Below are 25,855 nucleotides of genomic sequence, written 5' to 3'. Positions count from 1 at the left end.
CGCAACGAAACGGGGAACAGTTCAACAAACACATCTATTGCACACTCAGACAAGGCACATATTTACAGCCATACAGAAAATCATGCACGTATAACAGTCAAAGCAACGAAAGCAAGAATTACAACCGAATAAAGTCTTTATTTCACACGCACACTTAGACAATTCTACTGCTAAGACGGTGCCACCACATGCATTTACACACAAGCAAAGGAAAAAGGCAAGGGTGGCAGACAGGTTTGTGGACCAAATGTGCGTGGAACCTGGATGAGCGGCCAGGTCCACGAGACCGAGGGGTCTTACCCGCGCCCTCGTGGCGCGATGGCGGGCAAGCCGCGATGTCAGCGTAGCTGCGCCTGGCTTCGTGCCCCTGGCGTGGCCGGCGAGCTCTCTCCGGCGTTCGGCCCCCGTCTGCCTTTCCCATCTGCTTCGAGCTCCGTCTCCCGATTCTGCACCACTGACACTGCCACACCGACACTGCCGCCGTCTGCCGACACTGCACTCGACTTGACTGCCCCGTCTCCCAACTCTCCAGACTGCCGACACCGACACACTGCACTGCCGACCCTGCACTCGACTTGACTGCCCCACCGACACACTGCACTGCCTACCCTGCACTCGACTTGACTGCCCCACCGACACTGCTTGACTTCCACTCCACCGACTCCAGACTTGAATGCCACTTGACTGCCGCGACCGACACACTGCCACACTGCTGCTGCCACTCCACTGCTCCCACTTGACTGCACCGAGCTGCGCCGTGCTCGCGCTTATATAGGCCGGGGGTGGAGCGTATATGCAAATTTGCGGATCACAGTGGGTTCGGAGGCGGGGCTATACCACCTGATGCTCAGCCATTGGATGGATGAAAAGTGGGTGTGAATCATTCTTGATCCGCTTTTCAAGTTGAAAGGAACCCATTCACAACCCATGGCCCGACGTTCGGTAGAAAGGCGAAGGTGGTGGGAGTTTGCTGTGGTGGTTTGGGAAGGGTGTTGGTGGTGGCGATTTGGTTGCTGGCAGGCGTCGTTTGAGAATGGCGGTGAAGCGATGTTTGCGGGGTGGAGTTGTGGAGGTAAAGAGGTGAAGGTGGTGGTGTTTGAGTTGTAGTTGTTTGGGAATGATGTTGGTGGTGGCGATTTGGTTGTTGGGGGATGATTTGTCCAAAATAATGACAGAGAAAAGAAAAACGGCTATCTCAAAGGATCGCAGCCCGGTGAACACGGAAATTCCCTCTAAACAACAGTGGGAAAATCTAACTACACATATACTTATCGTCATAACTGATCTAAGGACCCTTTATGGTGATCTGCAAATTTCCACTGCCGTAACAATATATATGTTTGTGTGTGCGTGTGTATACATACAGTATATATTGTATTTTAGATTATACACGATTTGCCGATCTTCCCAATTCAAATTTCATGTTTGTCAGAGTGTTCGGGCACCTCTCAACAACACTGTCAGAGTTCCAGCTCCGATGACAGCTCCCCAGTGGAGCTTTCTGTCCCAACAGAACACGGCGACAGATACCTGGGTTCCTACGCCTCTTCCAAACACAAATGTTGGGGGTTTTGTCCCCACCACTGAACAGGTCAGACATGTGCTGTCAACTTAAAGCAAGCGAAGTATACTTTTACTTTTGTCGATAAGTGGCCATCTCATATTTTTTATTAACTGTCCTTGTATACTCCTTCGATTGACAGGTGACCAAGTTGGAGCAGGAGATAGAGGTGGTGCGTGGGAACATACGTGTTCTCTCTGAGATGCTACATGAACTTGCGCCGGGACAGGAAACTCCCTCTGATCTCGAGCTGTTGCAGGTGACTTAGCAACGTCATATTTTGTCCCTTGTTCCATCTATGAATGTGCATATAATGTAGGTATTCTTCAATACAGCTGGGCAATCTTTCTCATGCAATGTTTAGAATAACCTTCAGCATTTATACATTGTTTTTTCTTGGTTAGTTGGGCAGTAGGACAGCCAACGCCCTCGGCAATAATGTATTCATATCTGAGCTCTTTGATTCTCTGTTTGATCGTGACTGAAATCGCAACCAACTAAAAATTGGTACACTGGTGCAGTGTCAGCGGGGGTGCTGCATTGTGGCTCCATTGTGGATTGTGTGAAGTCTTATTGCATTGCCATTGCTCTCAATGGTGTGGGTTTCATCTGAAACCTGGCCCTGGAAGGAGATGGCCACCACCAGGTCTATTTGTCCTTAGAAACAGCACTAAAGCACCACAATGACCTCAATTCGGTTACTGTACTTCCACCACCAATGGAAAGCCTCCATAATACTTAAGGCTTGTTATTCTTGATAATCACTGTAAGGATGATTATACTGTGATGAAGCATCTACAGATAGTGGACAAAAAAAATGGAAACACTAATGTAAAGTCACTTAATAGGGCGTTGGGCCACCACCTGCAACCAGTACGGCCTGTATATGCAGTGGCATAGAGTTGACCATTGTCTAGAATTCTGCAGGAGGGATGCGGCACCATTCTTCCATGAGAAAGTCAATCAACTCGCACCTGTTTGATAGAGGAGGAAAACACTGTCTCAGGTATTGTTCCAGAATATCCAATAAATGTTCGATTGGGTTCAGATCTGGTTGCTGAGAAGGCCATGACATATGGATAACATCAGTGTCATGATCATCAAAGCATTGGGCGACCACACGTGCTCTGTGGATGGTGGCATTGTCAGCTTGGAAGACACCCCTCCCGGCAGGAAAGAAATGTTGCAACATGGGGTGAATATGATCACTCAGTACCATTAAGTAGCAATTGGCATTGACCTTGCCTTCTAAGGGAATGACAACACCCAAACTAGCAAATGTGCATTGCCAGATGTGATGAGGGGTTTGTGCACTGCAACCCGACTATGGTATTCCGCTCTATGGAATTCTCGGCAGACCGTTTTTGATGAAACTGGCTGCTTGTGCCCGAGGTTGAAATTTACAGTCAATTGATCTGCAGTTGCTCGCCTGCTTTGCCTTGCACTTCAAATTAATGCATGGACATCATGATCCTGCAGTATGTGCTTCCGCCCACTGATGTCCTTTGCTGAGGATGTCTTTCCCTCGAAGTTCCATGCCAACGTCACCTCCAACACTGTTGTTCGTGAAACATCAGCAACTTGAGCTGTCTTTGTCACTGAAGCTCCTGCCAAACGTGCCCCAACAACCGCCCCACTTTAAAAGGCACTGAGGTTTTATGGCCTCAGCCTTTTTTATTACAAAAAAAGGTATCAAAAAAACAGACGGTCATTCAAGAATAAGCAAAGGCCAAAAATCAAAATAACAATCAAAACAATAGTCAAACCAAATCGATAACAATAAATCAAAACAATAATCAAAGCAAGTCAATAACAGTAAATTAAAACGAGGATCTGGGCAAAAATATATTCAAAGAAAAATCAATAATTACAAAGCAAAGTTATAAAACTAACCATTGTCCACTTTATTTATCCCCATCACTTTAGTCGCCACTGGAGGGGGACAAAAATGAGGGGTGGGAGTTTTGCCTTGGGGAGCGAGAGCGGGAATGGGAAGGATTGGTGGGGGAGAGCTGGAGGACCCTCCCAACCCCCCCCTCCCCTGGTGGTCTGCCATGTCCCTCCCCAGCATTATCCAGCCTCTGGAGAGGGGGCTTTGTGTCGCAAAGGTACCTTCGTCTTGGTGCCTTGCCAAGGGGAAGTGGCTTTTTGTACTGCCGGGGCTTCCTCTGGCGTTTCTTCATTGCCCATTCACCTGAAAGATCAGTGTCCTCATGGCCGGAGGAGGAGCCATCGCTTTCAACCCCAGGCAGCGAGGTCTCTTAAATGGAGGTTGTTCCTTCCGACCACGCCACCGGAACAACCACCTTTTCCAAAGAGTTCTCCCCTCCCACCTCAGTGGGCCCAGTACCCGACGTAACCGCATCAAAGTCCTGCGCTGCTGGGGGGGGGGCGAGGGGATTGCAGCCTCCTCCCTGTTCTTCTCATTTCTCTCATCCTTTCTCTTCTCCTCCTTTCATCTTCTCCTCATCCTCCTTTACAGTGAGGGGAGGAGGAGGATGGCAAACCAGGCACAGCCGGCACCACACCTGTATTCGTTCGCGGGGCAACACCCCCACCCCCGCCCGCATATACACCCATCCTGCTAGCGTAGCTCTGTGGGCAGGAGCGGAAGGTGTTCCCCATTGCACAACAGCAGTTGTACTGCACCTGAGTGTTGCAGTGCTCCGTCAAATGTCCCAACTGAGCATGCTGAGAGCAAAACTGTTCTCTGCAACCAGATACAAGGTGACCCAGTTGATGCACCTGCGGCATTATTTAGGCTGACACATATAAAACATCTGCCCACGCTCCATCCCTATAACAATCTTGTTGGGGATGTGGGTGACCGTGCCATCCTCCTTGACCCGGAACTTAACAGGATACTGCCAAGCCCTGATTCATATCTCCGAGTCCCGGTCCAAGTGCAAGTAAAGGCTTCCTTCCTTCCTCGTGGGTGAGGTCTGCCAGATAGGAGGATGGCCGGGGAAAAGCAGGACTGAGAAGACAACGAAAACACAGGACAAATAGGACAAAAAGAATTAGAGAAGCAAATAGACAAGATGGGGAAATAAAAATGTGCAGAGCAAGCACAAGCCTAACAAACAAGCTTCTAAATATGGAAAAACTCCTCAGCAAGCTCCTTTTTTGCAGACATGCTAGCCATAATTATAAGCAACCACCAACCGGACCTGTCCAGCATTTTTATACATGACCCTAAACATGATGGGATGTTCTTTGCTTAATTAACACATGGGCCACACCTGTATGGAAGCTGTTGCTTTCAATATATTTGGTGTTCCTCATTTACCCAGGTGATTCCATTTTTTTTGTCCACCACCTGTACATATCATATTTGGTAAAATCAAAGATTTAGCAATTTTTCTTTCAAAAGCAGTTGGCCCCATCCGTGTGTGTGTGTGTGTGTGTGTGTGTGTGTGTGTGTGTGTGTGTGTGTGTGTGTGTGTGTGTGTGTGTGTGTGTGTGTGTGTGTGTGTGTGTGTGTGTGTGTGTGTGTCCTCCATAACTCTGAAACTTAGAGGCCTAAAGCTTTGCAGGAATACGAAGGGAACTCCAAGGGAGTGCATGCATGAAAATTGGGTGTTTGGGTTAACTTAAACACCCCTTTTGACGATAATTTAAGGGGTGCTCATCACAAAAAAAAAAAAAAAATGCCGAACAAAAATGGTGGCATGCCAACTTGACCAGTCCTCTGTCAGCTTGCTGGAGTCTGAAAGCATCATTTTTTTTTTTGGCCTGCTCAACAATGCCGTGACTTGGAGCAGGCCGCAACGAGTTATTCACGAAAACGTTTTTTTTTTCCACTTTCCTCACTTTTATCATCGATTGCCTGATCATCATCCCTACAAATCGCTGGATACATTGCAATGCATATATAAATGCTTGGAGATGCTAGTGTTTGTGGCTTCATTTCATTTCTGCACATTTTGTGGCTTCATTTCATTTCTGCACATGTCATAACCTCGAGAATCTCTAAATCTCAACCAAATTCCAAAATGCAAACTTCTTTATTGACTTCAGCAGTAGTTATGACTGCTAAAAAAAGTGTTCATTTGTCCAATTCGGACATTGCTTTGGCGTCTCCTGATTCATGGTGTTTATATCACCAATCAGCGATCGCTAATCGTTTGCCAAACCAGCCGTTCCTAATCAACCATTTTGTTGGAGTGCTTGAGTGCTTAAGCTACTTCACGAGCGCTCCACAATAGTCACACCATCACTGACTACTGTATGTCGATCGACTTGAACAACGTTCAAGGGCTACTCGCCTGTGTTTGGCCCTGCATTTTTATGTGGTGCGTCAGGTGGTGGCTGGCTCGCTGAAAATGCGCACTTTTATTTTACACCACGTTTTCCCTTTTTGTACGATCATCTTCAATAATATGACCAGTCACTTCGGCATAGATAGATACATATAAAAAAAATTAAATGCTTCATTTTAAAAAGTTTATTCAACAATTTTGTTGGTGTGCTTGCTTGAGTGCTGAAGCCACTTGGCGAATGCTCTTCAAGCTTTGATGGCAATACCGTGTCAGTTGGTACATCTCCTGAGGCAAGGAAAGCAAAATATATGAGATGATTACAATGAGTAAAAAATGTTTTCAGTTGTTATACAAAGCAATGAATTGCCACATCATGGCAAGATAGCCAAGAGGTATGCACGTTCGCTCTAAGCTGTCTATCCTGTGTCCAAATCCAGACCCAGCAATAAACTTTCATCCCCGTGTTTCCCAGGCAGCGTGATTCATCAATGCGTTTGCCGTCTCTCGGATGGACGTTAAACTGGACGTTACATCTGCCGGAATCCCCCTTCCTCACTCTTCCCTTCTCTCTCTCTCTCTCCCACATCTCTCTCTCTCCCTCTCCCACACCTCTCTCTCCCTGTCCCACACCTCTCTCTCCCTCTCTCCCTCTCTCCCATCCCTCTCTCCCATCCCTCTCTCCCATCCCTCTCTCTCCTCTCTCCCATCCCTCTCTCTCTCCTCTCTCCCCTCCCTCTCTCTCTTCTCTCCCATCCCTCTCTCTCCTCTCTTCCCTCCCTCTCTCTCCCTCTCTCCCAGCCCTCTCCCTCTCTCTCCCTCTCTCCCACCCCTCTCTCTCCCAGCCCTCTCTCTCCCTCTCTCCCACCCCTCTCTCTCCGTCTCTCTCACCCCTCTCTCTCCGTCTCTCCCACCCCTCTCTCTCCCTCTCCCACCCCTCTCTCTCCCTCTCTCCCACCCCTCTCTCTCCCTCTCTCCCACCCCTCTCTCTCCCGCTCTCCCACCCCTCTCTCTCCCGCTCTCCCACCCCTCTCTCTCCCTCTCTCCCACCCCTCTATTTCCCTCTCTCCCTCTCTCCCACCCTCTCTCCCTCTCTCCCACCCCTCTCTCTACCTCTCTCCCACCCCTCTCTGTCCCTCTCTCCCACCCCTCTCTCTCCCTCTCTCCCATCCCTCTCTCTCCCACCCCTCTATCTCTCTCTCTCTCTCTCTCTCTCTCTCTCTCTCTCTCTCTCTCTCTCTCTCTCTCTCTCTCTCTCTCTCTCTCTCTCTCTCCCTCTCTCTCTCTCTCTCTCTCTCTCTCTCTCTCTCTCTCTCTCTCTCTCTCTCTCTCTCTCTCTCTCTCTCTCTCTCTCTCTCTCTCTCTCCCACCCCTCTCGGTCTCTCTCCCACCCCTCTCGGTCTCTCTCCCACCCCTATCCCTCTCTCTCCCACCCCTCTCTTTCCCTCTTTCCCACTCCTCTCTTTCCCTCTTTCCCACCCCTCTCTCTCTCCCACCCCACTATCTCTCTCTCTGTCCCACCCCTCTCTCTCCCACCCCTGTCCCACCCCTGTCCCTCTCTCTCCCACCCCTGTCCCCTCTCTCTCTCTCCCACCCCTGTCCCCCTCTCTCTCTCTCTCTCTCTCTCTCCCACCCCTGTCCCCCTCTCTCTCTCTCCCACCCCTGTCCCCCCTCTCTCTCTCTCCCACCCCTGTCCCCCCCTCTCTCTCTCCCACCCCTGTCCCCTCTCTCTCTCTCCCACCCCTGTCCCCCTCTCTCTCTCTCCCACCCCTGTCCCTCTCTCTCTCTCTCTCCCACCCCTTTCCCCTCTCTCTCTCCCCCACCCCTGTCCCTCTCTCTCTCTCTCTCCCACCCCTGTCCCTCTCTTTCCCACCCCAGTCCCTTTCTCTCCCACCCCAGTCCCTCTCTCTCCCACCCCAGTCCCTCTCTCTCCCACCCCAGTCCCTCTCTCTCCCACCCCAGTCCCTCTCTCTCCCACCCCAGTCCCTCTCTCTCCCACCCCAGTCCCTCTCTCTCCCACCCCAGTCTCTCTCTCTCTCTCCCACCCCAGTCTCTCTCTCTCTCTCCCACCCCTGTCCCCCTCTCTCTCTCCCACCCCTGTCCCCTCTCTCTCTCTCCCACCCCTGTCCCCCTCTCTCTCTCCCACCCCTGTCCCCCTCTCTCTCTCCCACCCCTGTCCCCCTCTCTCTCTCTCCCACCCCTGTCCCTCTCTCTCTCTCCCACCCCTGTCCCCCTCTCTCTCTCTCTCTTCCACCCCTGTCCCCCTCTCTCTCTCCCACCCCTGTCCCCCTCTCTCTCTCTCCCACCCCTGTCCCCCTCTCTCTCTCTCCCACCCCTGTCCCCCTCTCTCTCTCTCTCTCTCTCTCTCTCTCTCCCACCCCTGTCCCCCTCTCTCTCTCTCCCACCCCTGTCCCCCTCTCTCTCTCTCTCTCTCTCTCTCTCCCACCCTGTCCCCCTCTCTCTCTCTCCCACCCCTGTCCCCCTCTCTCTCTCTCCCACCCCTGTCCCCCTCTCTCTCTCTCCCACCCCTGTCCCCCTCTCTCTCTCTCCCACCCCTGTCCCCCTCACTCTCTCTCTCTCCCACCCCTGTCCCCCTCTCTCTCTCTCTCTCCCACCCCTGTCCCCTCTCTCTCTCTCTCTCCCACCCCTGTCCCCCTCTCTCTCTCTCTCTCCCACCCCTGTCCCCCTCTCTCTCTCTCCCACCCCTTTCCCCCTCTCTCTCTCCCCCACCCCTGTCCCTCTCTCTCCCACCCCTGTCCCTCTCTTTCCCACCCCTGTCCCTCTCTTTCCCACCCCTGTCCCTCTCTTTCCCACCCCGGTCCCTCTCTCTCCCACCCCGGTCCCTCTCTCTCCCACCCCGGTCCCTCTCTCTCCCACCCCGGTCCCTCTCTCTCCCACCCCGGTCCCTCTCTCTCCCACCCCAGTCCCTCTCTCTCCCACCCCAGTCCCTCTCTCTCCCACCCCAGTGTCTCTCTCTCTCTCTCTCTCTCTCTCTCGCAATCTCTCTCTCTCTCTCTCTCTCTCTCTCTCTCTCTCTCTCTCTCTCTATCTCTCTATCTCTCTATCTCTCTATCTCTCTATCTCTCTATCTCTCTATCTCTCTATCTCTCTATCTCTCTCTCTCTCTCTCTCTCTCTCTCTCTCTCTCTCTCTCTCTCTCTCTCTCTCTCTCTCTCTCTCTCTCTATCTCTCTATCTCTCTATCTCTCTATCTCTCTATCTCTCTATCTCTCTATCTCTCTATCTCTCTATCTCTCTATCTCTCTATCTCTCTATCTCTCTATCTCTCTATCTCTCTATCTCTCTATCTCTCTATCTCTCTATCTCTCTATCTCTCTATCTCTCTATCTCTCTAACTCTCTAACTCTCTATCTCTCTATCTCTCTATCTCTCTATCTCTCTATCTCTCTATCTCTCTATCTCTCTATCTCTCTATCTCTCTATCTCTCTATCTCTCTATCTCTCTATCTCTCTATCTCTCTATCTCTCTATCTCTCTATCTCTCTATCTCTCTATCTCTCTATCTCTCTATCTCTCTATCTCTCTATCTCTCTATCTCTCTATCCCTATCCCTATCCCTATTTCTCTTTCTCTTTCTCTTTCTCTTTCTCTTTCTCTTTCTCTTTCTCTTTCTCTTTCTCTTTCTCTTTCTCTTTCTCTTTCTCTTTCTCTTTCTCTTTCTCTTTCTCTTTCTCTTTCTCTTTCTCTTTCTCTTTCTCTTTCTCTTTCTCTTTCTTTTCCTCCCTGCTTCCCCACCCCTCCTCTGTTTAGGACTGATGGATTGGTTTTGAATTTAATACTGCTTCCCCGTAGTGTTACATGTACGAATCAGAATTGGAGTGATCCGACCGAATGGTTGTTAAGGTCGCTGCATGTGCGATCATGCATTCATGCAGGCAGGCCTTTTCCAAGTATATAGTGTGGGTTTTAAATGCTCCCACCCTGTTTTATTTAGAACCTGGTTGTTAAAAAGAGAATGTTTCTGTTTGGGCACATTTTATCACCATTCCCTTCTCCTCCCCTCACACTGCTTTCCCTTCCCTCCCCACATGCTGCCTTTCCTTCCTCTCCCCTCATGCTGCCTTCCCCTTCCCCCACGCTGCCTTCCCTTTCCCTCCCCCCCCGCCGCCTTCCCTTTCCCTCCCCTCATGCTGCCTTCCCTCCCCTCCCCTCACGCCTACCTCCTCCCAACCCCCCACCACCCCCATGGGCATCTCCCGGCAGTCTCCGCTTGCTGTATTAACATGCTGTTTTAATATACTCCTTTCCTTTCATTCAATCCTGTACTACCCCCTCTCACCTTCTCCACAAGTCCCACTACCAAACGCAAGTCAAGAACACCTCCCCTCACACTGACCTCCTCCCAAACTTCCTTCCCCTCCCCATTCCTCCCCTCTCTCCCCCATCCTCCTCGCTCTCATCCCCTCCTCCCAGAGTGTATCTCAACATTTGGTGAGGCGTCGCTCTCCAACCCCCCCCACTTCCTCGCTCTTCCCCCATTCCTCACCACCTCATAGCTGCTCCACCCCACCACCCTCCTCACTCCCTCCTCGCTCCCCATTGCTACCTCCTCGCTCCATTCTCGCTTCCCCTCCTCGGACCCCATTGCTACCTCCTCGCTCCCTTCTCGCTTCCCCTCCTCCCTCCCTCTCTCCCTCCCCTCCCTCCCCTTAATATCCCAGTCAGCGAAGCGATGGGTTGTATTTGCTAGTACTATTCATACTTGACCTTAGAGATCATGAATATTTGTATAGTCATCACTTTAGATGCTTTTTTAATATTAAATGTTTTACTTGAAACACAAGTTTTTATTTCATCATATTTGACCTTTTCACGATGAGAAATTCCAATTGGTGCTCGTCGTCGTGCAATCGCTTCTTAAATGAGGAAGCGTTAAGGAGATGAGGCACAGGCACTTGGCTCATGTCCATGAACCTGGCAGGACCTCCATGGGACGTGTCATGCCATGCAGCGCCGCGTCGTCGACTTGTTGGCACAACTTTCGGATGAGAGGCTTACAAGTGACCTCCTGAACATCAACGATGACTTGAACAATGTGTTCCTTCGCTATGACAGGTGTGCACAGCACCTGAGCTAAATAATTATCTTTTCTCTTCTTCTTTTTAAAAATAGGGTTAGAATTTTTTTTTTTAGCATTTTTGACTTTATTTTCCCCTCTTTCCTTTGATCTTTCTCCTCTTTCATTCTGTAACGTCGCTGGTCTTCAAGACTGACGTGGGACAAGGCGGGTAGGAGATTAGAGGTCTCCGCATGCGGAAAGATAATTTTGGTGCGAATCGGAGTCTCAGACACATAACCATGGCAAATTTGATTGACAAGATTCAGGCCCCCCAAACAAACGGACGCCAACGTTGTCAGACAGAATGAAAACCCGTCATTCTTGTTACAAAAACAGCTAAAATTGATGAAAAAGTGGCCGAAATTGAAACCAACACAGTAATTACGGTCGCAATAGCAGATATAACCGAAACCAACACGTTTATTCGACACACAAGAACGGTCGTGACGGAAACAAGAACGGACAATCCCGAAATAGATTGGTGGGGAACGGAAGCAAGATTGGTTATTTCCGTCGCGAAACGTCCGAGAGCGAAACAAAAGCGGTTCATTCCGGTTACTGTAGTGCGAACAAGATGGCGGATGCAGTAGAACGACCTGTTACGGTATGTAAATTTTTTAGTGCTTGTGCCTCGAACATAAATGTAATATACATAATATATAGTGGGTAGTACCTGATGTAGTTTTAACAATTTATTAAACCGAATTTTGTTGTGATGATAATGTTTGGTTTGCCTGTATTTCGAGCCCCCGAGTGAAGGATCGCTCGTTGTGTAGGCCCAGTTCAACATAGGGGATCGTGTATGGGATCTTTTTACAGTTTTTACTTCACATTAACTTTGTTATTTTATTGGAATTTGCAATTTATTATTACTATCAAATTTTACCTCTTGCAAATATAAACGATCAATCGTCACTGATCGCTGCAGCACGGAGGCACGAATTTCACGAAATGTCAGCCACACATTAAGTCAAGAGGGTGCATTTATCGCTGCTTGTATAATATCCCGTACCACAAATGGGTTTTCATTAACAGACATGATATATTCAAGGCAGACTACGTTAAAGTTAACTTACCATAACTTCAAGAACTTTTCAAGCCGCCATGTTTTCCACGTTATGGTAACCGGAATGAATCGCTTTCGCTTTGGTCTCCACCGTTTCGCGACGGAAATAACCGATGTTGCTTCCATTCCCCACCGCTCTATTTCGGGATTGACTGTCCTTGTGTCCGTCACGACAGTTCTTGCGTGTAGAATAAACGTGTTGGTTTTGGTTATATCTGCTATTGCGACCGTAATTACTGTGTTGGTTTCAATTTCGGCCGCTTTTTCATCAATTTTAGCTGTTTTTGTAACAAGAATGACGGGTTTTCATTCCGTCTGACAACGTTGGCGTCCGTTTGTTAGGGGGGGCCTGAGATTGGCCGAGTGAGAGCAGTGAAACAATTCGCTTTTCTCGCGACTTAATTCCGCAGACACAATTTGCCCAACTACTGGGTTTATCTGCCAATTCTTTGTAACGCTATGGAGTTCCCGTGTACTGATGAGCACACAATGTTCATCAAAACCAAAGATTGATTGACAAGAAATGGGGGTGGAAAGGAAGAAGACGAATGCATGGCAGCTCATCGGTGAAATAAACTGTATCAAATAAAACTAAAATAAACACCCCCATGCACCCTCAGAACCACAATGGAACCTAATTATTTAAGGCCTTAACACATTCACTCAGGGTGATGAGATGGACAGAGATAGAGGACAAGACACAGAGATAGGATGGAACCTGGCCCACGTGTCAATGCATCAGTGGCAAGAGGGAGGGGGAGGAATGGCTTTCTGCAGCAAATCAGTCCAACCCACTTACTGCAGTTTGGTGCAGCTTGTCCTTGCCACAAGTCACTACCGGCACAAGGAGCGGCGGGGCAATGTGGAACTCCAAGCAACGTGAGGGGGACAGAGAGCAGAAGCCTGCCACAGATTGTGCGAGAGCCAGCGAGAGCCTTCCAGATCAAACTTTGAACCATTGATCATCCGTGATCCTCAGCCTGAGCATACCTACTGTACAAGAGAATAACCGCAACCAGCTCATGCTCGTCTTTTTATAACTCCGCACGGCGATGTTCTTGAACTGCACAGGCCACATTGGATGTGTGTGGGGGGGGGGGGGTAATTCCCACGACACGCTGCATGCCCCCCCCCAACCCCCTCCAATTAAGTATTGTGGCCTCACACTTCCATCTTCTACGTGAGCCACCTCGACTTGTACACCCTTCTGCTGCTTGAGCCATGTGGCCTTGTTTGTTTGTCTCCCACTTGGGAAACGTGGACTTCTGGACACTGCAAGACAGCAGTTGGTGAATGCTGCTTCTGGATCTTGCAGAACACATAAAGACAGATCACATGATGTAATGTTGCAGAATGTAAGGAAGTGGGGGATTAAACTTGGCTTAAACACAGACACTGAGGCAGGGAAGACAAGAGCTTTCCAAATGCTGAACTCGATGCCATCACAACATTCTTATGCTAACATGCACCATGAGAACTCTTTTAATCTATCCCAATGTTCCACCTTGGCCAGATTCGTAACAATTCTCTTTTATTGGATTTCCTATATATGCTAGATATCCCTTATTGTCGGGTTTTCCGTCTGTCTGTCTGTGTGTATGTGTCTGCAACGCGAGGCTCCACAGCACGAACCAGCAAACCGATTTCGATGAAACTGTGCCAACAGGTGCCATATGGTCTGGGAATGTGCGCGTTTGAATTTCGTTGCCTAGCAACCACCCGTTGCTGTGCAGCGGCCAAAAAACCGCGTACAGTATTTTCAATACTTGTCCTTCAGTTTTGAATGTAGAGAAGCGAGACTTCGGAATTAAACACTTCGAGATATTTATAAAATTTTACTCGAGCCGATTTTTGATTGAGGTTTTATTTTTCAAATGGTAGTCCTTCAAAAATCCGGTGTCTATTCACAGTCATTTTTTTATGAGGGGCTTAGGAAAGTGGGCGGAGCTTAGGGAAAGTGGACGTGGGAGTGGCGTAGGAAAGTGGGCGTGGCTAATGAAAAATATTGTGTGGCTCAGGAGGTCTGGTCAAACAAGAGCATTGAGAGAAGTTTATCAGGTTTTCCGTCTCTGTGTGTGTGTGTGTGTGTGTGTGTGTGTGTGTGTGTGTGTGTGTGTGTGTGTGTGTGTGTGTGTGTGTGTGTGTGTGTGTGTGTGTGTGTGTGTGTGTGTGTGTCTGCCTGCCTGCAACGCGAGGCTCCACAACACAAACCAGCAAACCGATTATTTATTTACCGAAAATGATTCCACCACCCACACACCACCTCCAATTATTTATTTATTTACCATTTCGGATTCTCCTCCCGACACACCACCTCCAATTATTTATTTATTTACCGGAAACGATTCCACGATCCACACACCACCTTTAATCATTTATTTATTTACCGTAAACTATTCCACGATCCACACACCACCTTATTTATTTATTTACCCAAAACGATTCCCCACCCACACACCGCCTTATTTATTTATTTACTTACCGTAAACGATTCCACGACCTGCACACCACCTTATTTATTTATTTACCGAAAACGATTCCCCACCCACACACCACCTTTAATTATTTATTTATTTACCGAAAACTATTCCCCGACCACACACCACCTTATTTATTTATTTATTTACCGAAAACGATTCCCCACCCACCACCACCTTATTTATTTATTTACCGTAAACAATTCCACGACCCACACACCACCTTTAATTATTTATTAATTCCCCGAAAACAATTCCACGATCCACACACTACCTCCAATTATTTATTTATTTTCCGTAAACTATTCCACGATCCACACACCACCTTTAATTATTTATTTATTTACCGTAAACGATTCCACGATCTACACACCACCTTTAATTATTTATTTATTTACCGAAAACGATTCCACGACCCACACACTACCTCCAATTATTTATTTATTTTCCGTAAACGATTCCACGATCCACACACCACCTTAATTATTTATTTCTTTACCGTAAACTATTCCACGACCCACACACCACCTCCAATTATTTATTATTTAAAGTGGGCATGGCTTATGAAAAATATTGTGTGGTTCAGGAGGTGGTCAAACAAGAGCATTGAGAGAAGTTTATCGGGTTTTTTGTGTGTGTGTGTGTGTGTGTGTGTGTGTGTGTGTGTGTGTGTGTGTGTGTGTGTGTGTGTGTGTGTGTGTGTGTGTGTGTGTGTGTGTGTGTGTGTGTGTGTGTGTGTGTGTGTGTGTGTGTGTCTCTCTGCAACGCGAGGCTCCACAGCACAAACCAGCAAACCGATTATTTTTCAAATGGTAGTCTTTCAAAAATAGGGTGTCTATTGACCGTCATTTTTCATGAGGAGTGCCAGTTGGCAAAATACGCAATAGGAAAAATCTTGCCAGGCAGAGGAACAATTGTATGTGAACCAATACGTCTTGGCAATGAATCTTCGTCGGTGGATCAGTCAGAATGAAAAGCATCATATCCAGCGCTTCAATCCGAGCGAATCCCTCGTCGTCTACCAGCTTGTTTCCTTCTTTCTCCTCCCTTCCTTCTCTTTTTCTCTGTCTCTCAATGCGAGCTCACACACCACCTCTTCAGAGTTGTTCTTTTTGGTGGATTAAGTAGAAACTCCAAACTTCTTCTTGAACTCCTCTCTTCTACCTGCGTATTTGTCCATGTCTGTCATTAATCCTTGTCTATGGAGGTATATTTCACAGTATTGCCATCACATAACAATCCCTACATCACCGCCGCCCTTACATGTCATCACTTATTGCTTCAAGCTTCTACAAACACTTGATTACTTTTGTAGTGCAGCCACATACTGCGACTCCACAAATTAGCAGCCCGACTGCAATGTTAATACCTGTACATAAACATCAACTTCTTACAAACCGTACACACATCTCTAATAACAGCATTCTATGATTTTATCTGCATTTGTGATTGGTTAGTCAAACTTAATTTTTTTTTTAAAGTGGGAAAGACAACTGAAGTCGCAAGAACTCCATGAAATTGTATAGGAGCTTCTTATACTTATGCTGAAATTAAATATAGGAGCTTCTTATACTTTTAGCTCGACAATAGTCTGGAAGCAGCGATGTAGGGATTGTTATGTGACGGCAATACAGTTAGCTACTCTCTAAACCAACATCATCCCGATCTTTTACACTGAACCATCGATCTTGTTTATAACTTTTTTTACAATATAGTTTCTCATCCCAACATTTTTTTTATTTAGCATAAATATTTTTATTCACTTGTTGTATGATGTATGTGGTTGCGTGCAGGTTTGAACGCCTGCGAACAGGCCGCACTGGGTATTCTGAAAATCATTGCACCGATGAAGAACCCATCCATTCTCCGGTGTGTGCTCTTTGGCATTTGTTAAATTGGACTCCTCCTTTTCAAAACAGGTTTCATTCATTTAAAAGATTTTTTGAGAGTGTAACAATTGCAGTTGTTTTGTTTATTAACATCATCATATATGGTTGGTTATACAAAGGGGACAGGAGAGGTTTACAGATATTGGCGCGTTTCAGAGGATCTAGTTTTTAAATGCACCTGTAGCGTTTGGTGAACGATGGTATCATTTATCTTATTGTATGAAGAGCTTTTGTAACCGTGACAGTGGAGAGAAGTTTGGATCATCAGGAATTGCACATAAGCCTGTATTTGGAGCTGCAACCAATACTTTCCTCCTAGGTTGCCGGCATGGTGTCTCCATCTACCATGAACAGAGGAGACGATGCGATGATTGACCTTGGGCCCGGTTCCCCATCGGTGGTCGCTGGAACTCACCACCAAGCTACCTTGTCCTCTCAGCTAGCCACATTAGGTGTGAACTCCCACCTCTTGTACTGTCTTATATCTTTCATATAAATAACTCTTTTTATCCCCATGCTTTTTGAAAAAAATAAACGGGGAGATATTGTAATCGGGGAGAAAAAAAAAATGGAGAGACATCTACAGATATTACTTCGGTTTCTGCTCGCAAGAACTTGCTGCTTGTGAAACTCCACCATCTCCGTCAGTGTGATAGACAGACAGACAATCCCCTGAACGGTTTAGTAGAAATTCACCAAACCTGGTCGTTGTTATCACCACATGGCAAGAAGGTGCAAGAGCAGTGTCACTTTTGGCCTCGCCATATGGGGCAGAGTGAAAAAGTTAAATACTGAAAAAAATGCAATAACGGGCACATTTTAAAGCATTTTTTAATGAAACTTTGTATGTGCAATCAACATTATGCGACACGTGAAATATGTAATGATTTATTTTGGATTCGACCCTACGTCATGCCCCATTCGATGGGGACATATGGTCACAGCGATCAAAACGGGTGATAAAATTGAAACTCAAAATATTATATTGGGTCATTCCTGGTGGAACCTTTTGCCATCTTTCAACTTTGCTTTAGGTGGGAAGCATGGGGATTTGCGAAGCGCACCATCATCTTTGCTCCAGTTTATTATTAGCTTATTTGGAATTCCAGATAAGGTATTGTCATCATGCACCGTCTGTCCATCACCAAACCGTCCATGCATCTCCTATTTCGACTTCTCTGGCCAAACCGCTGGGCCAATCCGCCAAATTTAGCAGCAACATTTCTCTCCTGACTGGTAACGGGGATTGCAAAGCTCGTTCCGGTCACGTGACTTTAAGTAGGTCAAAATGGCGGTCGTGCAAATTCCTTCAAAAATTTTCTTCTCCAGACCCAGAAGTCAGAATGCTACCAAATTTGGGTTACAACATTAGGATAGGGTCCTGATGTTAAATTGCGGAGGTCATGCCAATCACATGACCGGAAGTGTCAAAATGGCGGTCTTCGTAAATGTTTGGGAAAATCGCATAAATTCCTTCAAAATGCTTCCTCTCCAGCCAGATTCACCAGTCAGAATGCTACCAACTTTGGGTTACAACATTAGGCCATGGCCCAGATAAGCTACAGGTCCAGTGGTCCTACTTTCCCCCATTTTTCAGTTCGCCTCTCACCCTAACAGAGATAGTTTGTTATTGGTTTCTAATTGAGGTTTTCATTGTTGCGTTAATTTCCATCCACAACCTAAATGCAGACAACACAGCTGGCTTGACATCCCAATTTTTGAAGGACAGCATTCTGTGAGATGCGGCACCCTGCCTCATCCCGTTGATACTACACCAGAACTGACGTTTTAAGTCAAACCTCGTTTGGGATTGAACTCAGACTGGACAGCTCGATGGCAGACTTGATATTGACTGAGGTATCATGCCGCTTGTTTGATGTGTTTGTTGTTCTCTGCGACACCGTCCTGTAAACCAGGTGGAATATTCGTCAGGTGTTCATGGCCGAAGATGCGAAACCAGTGTTTTGTTGAATATTTTATTGAAATAATGGTAATTATAAAATGGGCTGACAGGATGGCCGAGAGGTACGCACACTCGCCTTGAAGCTGCCTAGTTTGGGTTTGAAACCAAACCCAGGTATAAACTGCCATCTCGGTATTTCACAGGCAGGGTATTTAATCTATGTATATACCGTCCCTCGATGGACGTTAAACGGGCGTCCCTGCTGCCAGCATTAATTGATGGATGTTAAAGACCCTGCGGTGTCATTCACGAAGATTAGCTGTAACCGGCACCATGAACAAATTCCAAATTCCTGCCCGAACTACTGATGGGAAGGCAATGATAAACTACCCAGTATAACCCTTGGCTCAGGAAGCTGTTTCAGCAGCACCGAATCTCTGTGGGGGGAGAGAGAGAGAGGGAGAGAGAGAGGGAGAATGAATGATAAAATGTTACACATCCGGTACGGTCATTCCTGAATAAGTCCTGATTGTGTGAACAGAGGTCGGTGAAAGCACAACGAGCGGCACCCTGAGGTCACTGCAAACCTATGGAAGCACACCAGCCCCTCATTTGACTCACGACGCTCAGACAAAGTAAGCGCCCCTTTCGCTCGCTCACGGCTCTCTTCTCAAGCACCCTCGCTTTCCCATCGATCAGGTTGAGCTAATTGGAATGTGCGCCGATGTTAAACATGTTTCACTGTTTTGTGTTGCAGCCGCAGATCTGATGCATCTGTCTTGGCGGTAGGTGTTTTGTATTATTTTGCCCCATATCCAGCACCCTATGTGGTGGATGTTTGAGGTTTACCTTTGGCTTCATATAAAAATTCCCACCTCCCCACACATTTTTACGGCGCAGACATTCCTTCCCAGTCCTGCCTGTTGACGATTTGCTCGTTACTCCATTGCCCGCTTGTGTTGGCTTTGCCTATGCTCAAAATGATGGCATCATCCTCCCTAACTTAATATATTCTTTAAAATCTGCATATAACAAGTTTTAATCCATCAGTTTTTGTTATTTGTTTATTTATTGTGCAAATCAACCCTTCATGTTTTGCTTCTGCCTTTTATGTGCCGTCGAATCCCTTGCGTGCAATGCTTTTGCATGTTCCAGCCTTCATCTATGGAAGCCGTAGATCACTGGTTGTCACGGCAAGGAATGGTGGGTGAGACTGGATTGCATCGTCACCCCCACATAACCTTAATCCATCTGTGTCTTCCAAGCTCCCATGTTGCTCACACGTTGTTTGTAACATTTTCCTCTGTAGGCTTTGAACTCTTTAACAATTATAAAATAATTTGTTTTCTCTAACTTTTCCAGTTTATTTGCACAAATCCTCCATATATATTCCCCTTTGTTTTGATGCGAGCTATTCGCCGGAACGAGAGGGCATAGGTAGGTTTTGGACACTGATGTTGGTGTTAACAAACTCGATCTTTTGAGGGACATTTATAATGAACAAATGAGATTTCTTTTGGATTCACTTTTGTATTTACTTAATCGGGATTGAAGTGTTTCATGTAAAGCATGGCACAGTCGTGGTGGTGGTTCCTGTGTTGCCGAAAGTGTAACCGCTTCAAGTAACTAGGACGGCACTCGGTAGATTGGAGGATTCTTGGTCTTCGTGGGGTGCCACCAAAACTGATCGATCTGATGTCTGAACTCTACTCTGGTACTGAGAGTGCTGTGAAGTGTGGTGGTACCATCTCTGACTTATTTCCAGTTGTTACTGGAGTTCGTCAGGGATGTGTACTTGCCCCCACACTTTTCAGCACTTGTATGGACTGGATTCTAGGGAGGATGTCGGAGAGATCAAGTTGCGGTGCGTCATTTGGGAATGTCAAGATCTCGGACCTTGACTTTGCAGATGATGCAGTCATCTTTGCGGAGACTTTAGACATCCTCTTGGGGGCCCTCGAGGTGCTGAATGAGGAGTCGGAGCCATTGGGATTACGGGTTTCTTGGGTCAAAACTAAGATCCAGGCTTTCGGTGACATCTTGGATGCTGCTGTCCTGTCTGTGTCTGTTTGTGGTGAGGATGTTGAGGTCGTGGAGAGATTCACTTACCTTGGCAGTGATATTCATGTCTCTGCTGGCTGCGAGTCAGAGGTCAATAGACGTCTGGGTCGGGCTTGGGGAGTCATGGATTCACTGGATCATGGGGTGTGGCACTGCCGGTACCTGTGCGGGAGGACGAAAGTCCGAGTCTTCAGGTCCTTGGTACTTCCAGTCTTGCTCTATGGGTGCGAGACTTGGACTCTGACCAAGGATCTGAGACGGAGACTTAATTCCTTTGGTACCAGGTCTCTTCGGAGAATCCTTGGCTATCGCTGGTCGGATTTTGTGTCCAACGAGCGGTTGCTGAGAGAGACTCGGATGAGATTTGTTACGTGCATAGTTCGTGAGCGTCAGTTGCGGCTGTATGGACATGTGGCTCGTTTTCCTGACTCTGATCCAGCTCACCAGATTCTCTCAGCGAGGAAGTCTCATGAGTGGAGGAGGCCAGTGGGTCGACCACGTGCCTCATGGTTGCAACAGGTTGACCATCATCTCAAGGAGATGGGGATGGGCCTGGCATCTGCCTGGGCGATGGCCAGACGGAGGCCCCTGGAGTACCGGCGGAAAGTGGACGCAGCGACGTGCTGTTCTGGCACATGCTCCCATACCTGACCCTGACCTGACTCGGTAGAGCGCATACTTCCACCAGGCTGAGCAGTTTACGTTTTGTATCCCACTGATAGGCATCCAGATCTTAACCAAAATCAAATCGGCTCATCATTGTCACCTACACAACTCGTCCACCAAGTTTCATCAGAATCCATCCAATACGTTTTTGAAATATTGTGCTGTACATCGTTTTTGGCCCTATCTCTCAATGGTGAAGAATCATTTAGAAAATGGGAAAAATTCTCACATCCGGATCCAGATCCAGATCTTCACCAAAATCGATTTGACTCCTTGTCACACACTCAACCTGTCCAAAAGTTTTGTCTGAATCCGTCCGTAACTTTTTGAGATATCCTGCACATAGACAAACGGACAAGGGTGAACACTGTACATAACCTCCGTCCACCTTCGGTTATGGAGGTAATGAATGATAAGAGGATGGTTTGTTTGCATTGTATTCACTCGTCATTCCCCTCGTGTCATGACATCGTAAGTACTTTAGATTGCACGGCTTTCACTCATTCCCATTACTCGCTCTCTTTTAGCACTCATTTTTTTCATTCCTCCGTACTGACAGATAATAACTAAATAGAATCTCCTTTCTGTTGTCGTCATATTCTCCCTGCCTAAAATGCTGAATTCGCATACTTTCCACACTTTGGGGTCGTTTTCTTTGGAGATATCACTGCCGTCTCTATTGGTTTTTTTTCCCTTTACAACCCCTGACGCTGCTTTTGCAGAGCTATCCTTCACTTTCTTTGGGACATTCATACTCTGAGCACTTTTATTTTTCTTCTTCATTTCTTTTAAATTACATTCTTAAATGTTAACTTCACAATCACCTCTTCTCTTATGTCCGTTTAGCTCCTCTCCCTCGCCCTCGTTTTGAAGCTTGGTGTTGCCTTAACGGTTGAGGTGGGTGGCTGAAGATCTTAGCGTCTTGAGTTTGAGCCCTCGTCGTCCCGTTAAAATAACACCAGGTGGGTTGACTCAGCCTGTCATCCTTCCGAGGTCGGCAACATGAGTACCAGCTAACTGGGAAGAAGAAGAAGCTATTCAAGTGTCCTGTGTCGGAGTGGCGACCCGACCGGAATTGTGACTTTGCCAATGAAATACTGCCTCGGCAGCCCTGTGCGTCTGAAGACGCGAAAGGAATGGTTGTTCTTCTTCACAAACTCGTTTTGCCTCCTCCTCCTCCTCGTGTACTCAATTCACCTTCTTTTCTTCCCCTACGTGCTCTTGCCACCTCATCGTTTTTCCACTTTCATCTTCATCTATTTTCTGCATGTGTCCAGATTCCAGTATCTCAACCAACGATGATGGACAACGTAGAGCAGTGGTTAAACACAGATTCGGTGAGCATGCTCGTCCTCCTCATTCGCGCTGCATGTTCTATTGCTCTTTGTGACATTGCTTTTATAACCCACGTTCGGTTTAAAGTGTATTTTTTTTTTGGACGTCCGTTGATTGTTTCTCCTTAATTAAGCCTCCCCCGATAGCATAGGGGATGGCTTATTACTGTTGTAGGGTTTGTGTCTACAACTAGCAGCCCCAATTTTAATGGTACCACAGAGTTTCATAGACCCATGGAGGTAATAAACCACCATTTAGAAAAAAAATGAAAACGATATACAGTATTTTTGTTTTCTTCTTGTATTCCCAATACTCTGAATTTCCAAGTTGTATCTCGGAGCCAGCTGGGACTTTCGGAATGAAAATTTGCATCGCCAACGGGAATAAAAAGTATGCAGGGTTGACATAACTTTTTGACCTTGACCTAATTTTAAGATCATGACCCAATTAGACGTTGAAACATTTTTCACCAAAACTCTATGTGAGTTCGTCTGATGAGAACAAAAATTGCCCTCACGAGATGGCCTAGACTAGAGCAAAGCACATTTACGTTTCATTGACCTCATACCCGTCCTGGTTTAAGGTCAAGGTCGAATAGCGGTCTGAAAAAAAAAATGTGTACTTTTTTTGTCATCACTCGATTTTTGCCAATGCAGCAGACCACTAGGCCTTCCAAGGATGTTCTTGCATCATAATACCACCTGATATTCGTTTTGTGTCCCTGACCTACTTTTTCGGATTATGACCTCATTAACAAAAAACACCTTTTTGATCACAACTTGAATAATTTTCCTCCAATTTGATGATGTTGAGTTTTATGGATAGATTGTAGATGGGACACATTTTAAAATTTTATTTACACTCTATTCCAAAATGTTGAGGGTCAAGGTCATATGATGGTCTGAAAAAATTATGGCCATCATTAGATCGTTGGCCAAAGGTAAGTCGAAGGAGATTGTCAAATGTAAGCCTCCCCTGGTCGGAGGAAGCTTACCCTTGGCGATTGCTGGCGATTGCTGTGTGATCGCAGATATCTACTTGATGTAGGTCATTACAAAGTTTTTGATTTGGAGTTGTGCTCTTTGCATTCCCTGTTGACACACACACACGCACTGATTGATTGCATCCACTGTCGAGTGCCAGCTGGGATACGGAACCACACTTACCCACATGGATTTGAAACCTGATTGGAGAAACTTAGAAGTGTTTGGTTCAGAATGAGTGGTTTGGTAAATGTTAACATTGTTTATTTTGAGATTATTCATTCCCAAAGGTGCATTTACCATCTGCCTGACAGTTGTGCTTGTGAGTTGTTTCCATGCCAAGGCTTAAGAGATTTCCCATCACCGTGCATCACTCGTCGATTGACCAATTGCGTTTCCCCCTCTTGCAGTCTGAGGAACACAAGGATCATGATGGTGTTACGAGTGAAGGTAAGAATTCATAATTGGCCTCTCAGTTTATGAATTTGTTTTTGATTTTGCAGTAATGGTGACCCAATTTGAACCTTGATATGCAGAACAATGAGAAAAGTGTTGTGGAAGTTATTGATTAACATTTTATTTGGTCCCGTATTTACTTTTAATTTACCGTTTAACCGACTCGATGCAAATCCTGTTATTCAAATCAAAGACACCGATCAATTCACTTGCCACAACGTGAAAGTACATCACATCAGAGAATTTTATTATACTTGGTACTTGGCTCATGCCAAGGAGTACAAGCCACTGAGATGGTATACATCCTCACGTGCTTGCACTAAAACAAGGTTACAATTTCTGGTATTATATTATATTACACATGATCACCAAAACTATTATATTACACATGAATAATTATATTACACATGATCACCAAAACCCGTTCCTGGAGGAGAAAGATATTCGTTACACAAATTCAATTTAACAATGGCAGCGAGTGCTCAGTCTCATAATCTGAAGGTGAGTGAGTGTGTTTCCATTTAATTTATGGCCTGTTCATCAGCATGTGTCACACATTGAAAAGACATGCTGCCCGAAGTCAGAAGATAAACAGGTCAGGGTATAGATAGCGCAGCACCCAACGGGAAACACAGTCGAAGAACTCCTTGAGCTGAAGAGAAGGTAGATGTTGGCAAGTACGAGCTTGGGCCTGACACTGGGTTGAAGGGGATGAAAAGGACTCGAGAGGTGAACAGAGATTCAGCTCCAGCATAGCCCGGGGCCCCGCAGCAGCAGTTTGTGCAATCAGGTTTGATTCACCAAATGAGCTGTGCACGTTAGATGCAGTCGCGATGGCAGCACGAGCCCCCACCCGCACCATTTGAACACATGTTGCAGAGGACTCGCCATGTGGACCTCCAGGCCTTCGTCGTGCATTGAAGCAACCACAGCAAGTTCACGGTGTATTTGCAGAGCAGCAATCGAGAGTGTGGCTGAGGACATTCCTCCAGGCAGGCACCACACAACGGTGACGTTAAGACTTTGCTCAACCTTCTCCTCAGTGGGTTTTTTTTTACATTGCTCATCTTATCTCCTCAGGAAGGGGGTAGTTTCATGATCACGTGTTCAATGCCCAATCACCCAAATCTGGGTTCTCCCCATCGTCCAATCTTTCGGTGGAAGTTCTTTCCAAAGCTTCACGAGACGAAATCGTACATTGCATGGTTTAACTGCTCTCAACACTCCGAAACAAACAAAATCAAGGTTAACATCGATTAAACATGCCATCAGTAAATGTCATGGGCTCATGTATCTCAACAAGACTGACAAAGGTTCTTGCAGAAGCATTTAACTTGCATTATCAATATTTTATCTCTTTCCTTATCATTTCCCTAAATGACAACTAAAATATACAGAAATCTCAGTTGTATGTGTATACTCAAACATTTATCTCATTTGCTATTTCCATGTAGAAAAAGCAACAGTCTTTATCAGGGTTCCAATTTGCAATCAATAATTCTTTTCACCAAAAATATTCCATCATCTATACAAAAATATAAAGTAAGCTACTTCTTTCAAGAACCAAATCCAAAGCAATTCGATTTTGCACAGTTACCATTTTAACATTCATATCTGCTAAACAATTTACAGTTTCATTCACAAGTAGTTCCAGAGCAACTGCCATTATATTATCTTGATTCAATTCTCAGTAACTTTTCCCTATCCTCAATTAACAGATTAACAAGGTCCTTAGGTAAAAGGATTCTCAAAATGTAATCTCAAAACAAGTTTTTTTTTTGTTTTGTTTTTGTTTTTTCAATACTAATATCACATGCAAACAGTTTGATCAATACCAAATGCGAACATTATTTCACTAACTTGATGAGCATCCATTTCTTTGTTTAACCAATGAAATATCTTGGAAAATAATGTTTAACCAATCTCTCTTAAACAGCTTTTTGGTCTAAACAATAAAATATTTTCTTTTAAAGTCAATAAATCAAAAATAAAATCTTTAACGTCTATCCAATTAAATCTTATGAATTTACCTTGACTGAATCGATCAAAGGGTTACACTGGGTTGTTTGCCATTGCCTTCCCAGCAGTAGTTTGGACAGGAATTTGTCTAACATATACAT

The 25,855-nt window shown here is 46.1% G+C and overlaps 1 protein-coding gene across 5 annotated transcripts in view; it reads left to right on the top strand.

Annotated features, from left to right (window-relative positions):
* The window catches only part of LOC147010120 (TOM1-like protein 2), a 48,079-nt gene that overhangs the window by 17,255 nt on the left and 4,969 nt on the right, over positions 1–25,855 (top strand). For 2 of the 5 annotated variants that reach the window (XM_085862282.1, XM_085862286.1), the window contains exons 6-15: positions 1,433–1,591; positions 1,704–1,820; positions 10,762–10,895; positions 16,236–16,311; positions 16,651–16,783; positions 18,776–18,869; positions 18,992–19,019; positions 19,390–19,437; positions 22,239–22,298; positions 23,690–23,729. In XM_085862282.1, the coding sequence (XP_085718408.1) occupies positions 1,433–1,591; positions 1,704–1,820; positions 10,762–10,895; positions 16,236–16,311; positions 16,651–16,783; positions 18,776–18,869; positions 18,992–19,019; positions 19,390–19,437; positions 22,239–22,298; positions 23,690–23,729 (889 nt within the window). The remainder of the gene's footprint in view (positions 1–1,432; positions 1,592–1,703; positions 1,821–10,761; positions 10,896–16,235; positions 16,312–16,650; positions 16,784–18,775; positions 18,870–18,991; positions 19,020–19,389; positions 19,438–22,238; positions 22,299–23,689; positions 23,730–25,855) is intronic. The other 3 variants (XM_085862283.1, XM_085862284.1, XM_085862285.1) reach the window with 3 other exon arrangements.

The sequence above is a fragment of the Eptatretus burgeri genome, chromosome 17, assembly GCF_056783735.1.
Source record: "Eptatretus burgeri isolate ZD-2024b chromosome 17, Ebu_testis_v1, whole genome shotgun sequence".
Lineage (NCBI taxonomy): Eukaryota > Metazoa > Chordata > Myxini > Myxiniformes > Myxinidae > Eptatretus > Eptatretus burgeri.
This window is presented reverse-complemented; position numbering and strand designations above follow the sequence as displayed.